Source organism: Penaeus vannamei, chromosome 22 (assembly GCF_042767895.1).
Source record: "Penaeus vannamei isolate JL-2024 chromosome 22, ASM4276789v1, whole genome shotgun sequence".
Lineage (NCBI taxonomy): Eukaryota > Metazoa > Arthropoda > Malacostraca > Decapoda > Penaeidae > Penaeus > Penaeus vannamei.
The window spans coordinates 29,886,210-29,891,209 of NC_091570.1; the positions used below are offsets into that span (position 1 = coordinate 29,886,210).

General features: G+C 34.4%; 2 protein-coding genes across 2 annotated transcripts in view; both read left to right on the top strand.

Moving 5' to 3' along the window:
• Nucleotides 1-1,350: 1,350 nt before the first annotated feature.
• LOC113825814 (uncharacterized) lies at nucleotides 1,351-2,371 on the top strand. The gene is made up of 2 exons (XM_027378649.2): nucleotides 1,351-1,378; nucleotides 1,508-2,371. The coding sequence occupies exons 1-2, from the start codon at nucleotides 1,367-1,369 to the stop codon at nucleotides 2,288-2,290; spliced, it is 795 nt and encodes a 264-aa protein (XP_027234450.2). The 5' UTR covers nucleotides 1,351-1,366; the 3' UTR covers nucleotides 2,291-2,371.
• Nucleotides 2,372-4,673: 2,302 nt separating this feature from the next.
• LOC138865677 (aspartate, glycine, lysine and serine-rich protein-like) overlaps nucleotides 4,674-5,000 on the top strand; it is a 991-nt gene continuing 664 nt past the window's right edge. The window contains exons 1-2 of the mRNA XM_070136796.1: nucleotides 4,674-4,707; nucleotides 4,840-5,000. The exon at nucleotides 4,840-5,000 is cut by the window's right edge and continues 664 nt beyond it. Of these exons, the coding sequence (XP_069992897.1) occupies nucleotides 4,696-4,707; nucleotides 4,840-5,000 (173 nt within the window). The 5' untranslated portion in view covers nucleotides 4,674-4,695. The remainder of the gene's footprint in view (nucleotides 4,708-4,839) is intronic.

The window sequence follows — 5,000 nt, forward strand, 5'->3', positions numbered from 1 at the left end:
TCAGCCCTTGATTGCTTGCTGCTGGCATCCCAGGAGTAACTGCCATAGCCAACTCTGAAGTAATTATCTTTTGGCAGCCCTGGAATAATTGCCATTAGCTGCTCTGGAGTGAAAGCCGTTATTCGCACTGGAGTAATTGTTGTTTGCAGCTCTGCTGTGATTGTCGCACAACCTACTGCTTATAATATGCCGAAGTGAAGAAAACTAAAGACGCGTGTTATTAGGTATGTATAAAACGACAACAGTTTTTTCTGGGTGTTTTGGGCAGTTACATGGTATTTAATGAATGAATGAATAGAATTATGTATCTATAGTTGTCTTATCTTATATGTTTATGTAGGTATTAAAGTTTATACATTAAAATCAAACTACAAAGAAAACATCCCAAATTATCACATTTTAGTTACTCCTTTATATGATGGTAGATGGTATATAAAACAAACAGTTTTAAGTTTTAACGCCCTTTCTTCAGTGCTGGCATGAATATATCTATTTAGTAAAAATAGATGTTCTTGGATAACACACATGGATGTTATAGGTATATGGGTTAGAAAAATTGAAATGCCAATATTTATTACCATGAAGAAGAGCGCATCAGTACTAGGCAATGTTGTTTTGAGCATGAAAACATTTAAGTGATCAAACCTGTTCCCATTATGAACTTGTATCAAAGTAGTTCAGCTGTTAGGTCAGTGTCTCATTCTAGCCAGACTGACATTCAATAAAAACTCGGGAAATACACTCGTTTTTTCTTTCTTTTCTTTTCTTTTTAGAATGATGGAATGAAGGGACTTGAATCATTTTTGAACACATACAATTTCCTTCTCACTTTCTATTTATGTATATACATGTATAGTTATACATGTATATATATATATATATATATATATATATATATATATATATATATATATATATATATATGGTAGAAAAACACAATGCACAAACTAGTTTTTTTTTAAGAAAATGAGACAACAGTTTCGGAATCGTCCTCGATTCCATCTTCCAGATCCGAAGATGGAATCGAGGACGATTCCGAAACTGTTGTCTCACTTTCTTCAGTAAATCTAATTTGTGCATTGTGGGTTTTTATACCATAGTATCACACGGTAGAGTGTTTTTCCATTCATATATATATATATATATATATATATATATATATATATATATATATATATGATTATTACTTCAATTACTGAAAAAACAATTTCTATTTTATTTTTAGATTTACCCATCGGCTGTGATAAACACACCGAAGGAGAAAGGAAAGACCTTGTGATGGTCACTACGAGGAGTGGAGGAGGAGCATGACAATCTGGTGCTAATAAATACCGAGTCGCAAGGGGACAAGACACTGACTTCCATCATGAAGCTCTTGGTGAGTGGTGCTTAACTCACTGCCAGTTCCTCGTGTTTTCGTGGATGTGAATGTGATCTCGTACAACTTGCTATATAGACGAAGTAGTGATTTGTAATAGCTAAGCCATACATAACTTTTTTTTTGTAGGTCCTGGCACTCGTAGCTACTGCGTCCGCTGCCCCTCAGGGTTACAACCTGGGCACGCCCTCGGGACCTTCCTTTGAGTCTGGGAGCTGTGGGCATGGACAAGTGCGGCACGTGGACGGAAGCTGCGTTACGCCGCAGGTGAACAGCCGTGTGTTCCTGTACGATGTGCCAGCAAACGAAGGTGTCGTCAATCGGCCAGACTACATTCCAGAGCCTAAATTGGAACGCAATATCATTTTTGTAAGACTGCCTGAAGGTGCAGATGGACCAGAACCCATCGTCGTGCCACCGCCACAACAGCAACACGTGGTGTATGTCCTGAACAAGCAGTCTGAACATGACCAGCGGGTGATCGAGGTTCCAGCACCACCGGCATCCAACCCCGAAGTGTTCTTCGTGAACTACGCAGAAGGAGAGAACCCGACTCTTCCCAGCGGAGTAGACCTCCAGACGGCGCTGAGTTCAGCTTCCCAGGGCGGCGGTCAAGTTGTTGGAGGTGGTGGAGTTGGCGGCGGTTTCGGCGGTGGTATCGGAGGTGGAATCGGAGGTGGCATCGGTGGCGGAATTGGAGGAGGAATCGGAGGTGGTATTGGAGGTGGCATCGTAGGTGGTATTGGAGGTGGCATCGGAGGTGGTATTGGAGGTGGCATCGGAGGTGGTATTGGAGGCGGTATCGGAGGTGGTATTGGAGGCGGCATCGGAGGTGGTATTGGGGGTGGTATCGGAGGTGGTACTGGAAGTGGCAGTTACTCCCCTCCTTCTAATATCTACAGCACGCCTTAAATGCAGTATGGTATAAACTGTTACATTAATATCACTATATATATTTATTTGTAGATGTGGAAATAAAAGCTATTATGGCAACGGATACTTTGAATGACCTGCACAAGCACAGATTTCATAATAAAAATATGTAATTGGATTGATAATATAAATAACACTGACCCATACATTTTGTGTGGCCTTCTCCTTATTTCTTATTCCATAATGAGGAAGCTGAAGAGGTTGATGATACGAAATATATGATCACTGTAACGAACAAACAACGATGAAGACAATGATTCCAATCAGGGGAAAAGCATAATAAATAGGAAAATAATTATGGAACAAAGGTAAAATGTCGATTATCTTGGGACATTTACTAAAACTTTTATGCTTAGCTAAAGATAACAGAACAGATCTAACGTACATTTAGTCTAAAGAAAGGATTCCCAGCTTTACACCTTGTAGGTGTGTGTGTGTGTGTGCGTAAACATATATGTATATATTTATATATACACACATATGTTTGTGTATACATATTTGTTTTTACATATATGTCTATGTATATATATATATATATATATATATATATATATATATATATATATATATATATATATATATATATATATATAAATATATATATATATATATATATATATATATATATATATATATATATATATACATATATATATATATATATATATATATATATATATATATATATATATATATATATATATATATATATATATATATATATATATATATATATATATATATATATATATATATATATATATATATATATATATATATATATATATATATATATATATATATATACGTATATATATATATATATATATATATATATATATATATATATATATATATATATATATATATATATATATATATATATATATATATATATATATATATATATATATATATATATATATATATATATATATATATATATATATATATATATATATATATACATATATATATATATATATATATATATATATATACATATATATATATATACATATATATATATATATATATATATATATATATATATATATATATATATATATATATATATATATATATATATATATATATATATACGCAAATGAAAGAATCCCATACCATCCCACTGTCCCCATGTTTAACCGTCTTGACCATTTATTTCGGATCGTAGCTTGGCACGGAATTAGGGCAGTTCCCAAAACTTTAAAGCTTCCCTCATCAGTCATAAAGTGCTTTCATCACTCTACATCACTTATTTCCCACCAGAGAGCAATTAGCGTCGATATTTTCGTAATTTTTTTCTTTTTCTTTTTTTTTTCATAGATTCAGTGAGTAGAGGATTCAAAGTTACGCGCCGACTCAGTAAACAAAGGTCTTTCTGAAGGCGATGCTGGATGGTCCTCATTGACACTTCCTTCAGGAGTTATGAATGCTCGTTCGTAAGTGTAATGCTATAATTGTAATCTCATACATCACCTTGAGCATCCCGTCTGTCCTTGGCAAAGTCTTCCTTAGTGCTCCAGAACCATGTTTCCTGTTAAATACACCGCTTGCTTTTTAGGCTATAAAATGCCTGTCTTGGTATTTTCATATATGCAGATCTGTGTATTAAATAAACTCGCTATTCAAAGGATGTGAAACAACGTGTTTTCTCGTATAAATCAGTTCAGTTCAACCCATTATGGCAGGCTGAACTGGAATTTGATGTTGTCAAAATAGATGTTCTTGGATAACATACATGGATGTTATAGGTATATGGGTTAGAAAAATAGAAATGCCAATATTTATTACCATGAAGAAGCGCGCATCAGTACTAGGCAATGTTGTTTTGAGCATGAAAACATTTAAGTGATCAAACCTGTTCCCATTATGAACTTGTATCAAAGTAGTTCAGCTGTTAGGTCAGTGTCTCATTCTAGCCAGACTGACATTCAATAAAAACTCGGGAAATACACTCGTTTTTTCTTTCTTTTCTTTTCTTTTTAGAATGATGGAATGAAGGGACTTGAATCATTTTTGAACACATACAATTTCCTTCTCACTTTCTATTTATGTATATACATGTATATTTATACATGAATATATATATATATATATATATATATATATATATATATATATATATATATATATATATATATATATATATATATATATATATATATATATATATATATATATATATATATAATTATTACTTCAGTTACTGAAAAAAACAATTTCCATTTTATTTTTAGATTTACTCATCGGCTGTGATAAACACACCGAAGGAGAAAGGAAAGACCTTGTAATGGTCACTACGAGGAGTGGAGGAGGAGCATGACAATCTGGTGCTAATAAATACCGAGTCGCAAGGGGACAAGACACTGACTTCCATCATGAAGCTCTTGGTGAGTGGTGCTTAACTCACTGCCAGTTCCTCGTGTTTTCGTGGATGTGAATGTGATCTCGTACAACTTGCTATATAGACGAAGTAGTGATTTGTAATAGCTAAGCGATACATAACTTTTTTTTTTTTGTAGGTCCTGGCACTCGTAGCTACTGCGTCCGCTGCCCCTCAGGGTTACAACCTGGGCACGCCCTCGGGACCTTCCTTTGAGTCTGGGAGCTGTGGGGATGGACAGGTGCGGCACGTGGACGGAAGCTGCGTCACACCGCAGGTGAACAGCCGTGTGTTCCTGTA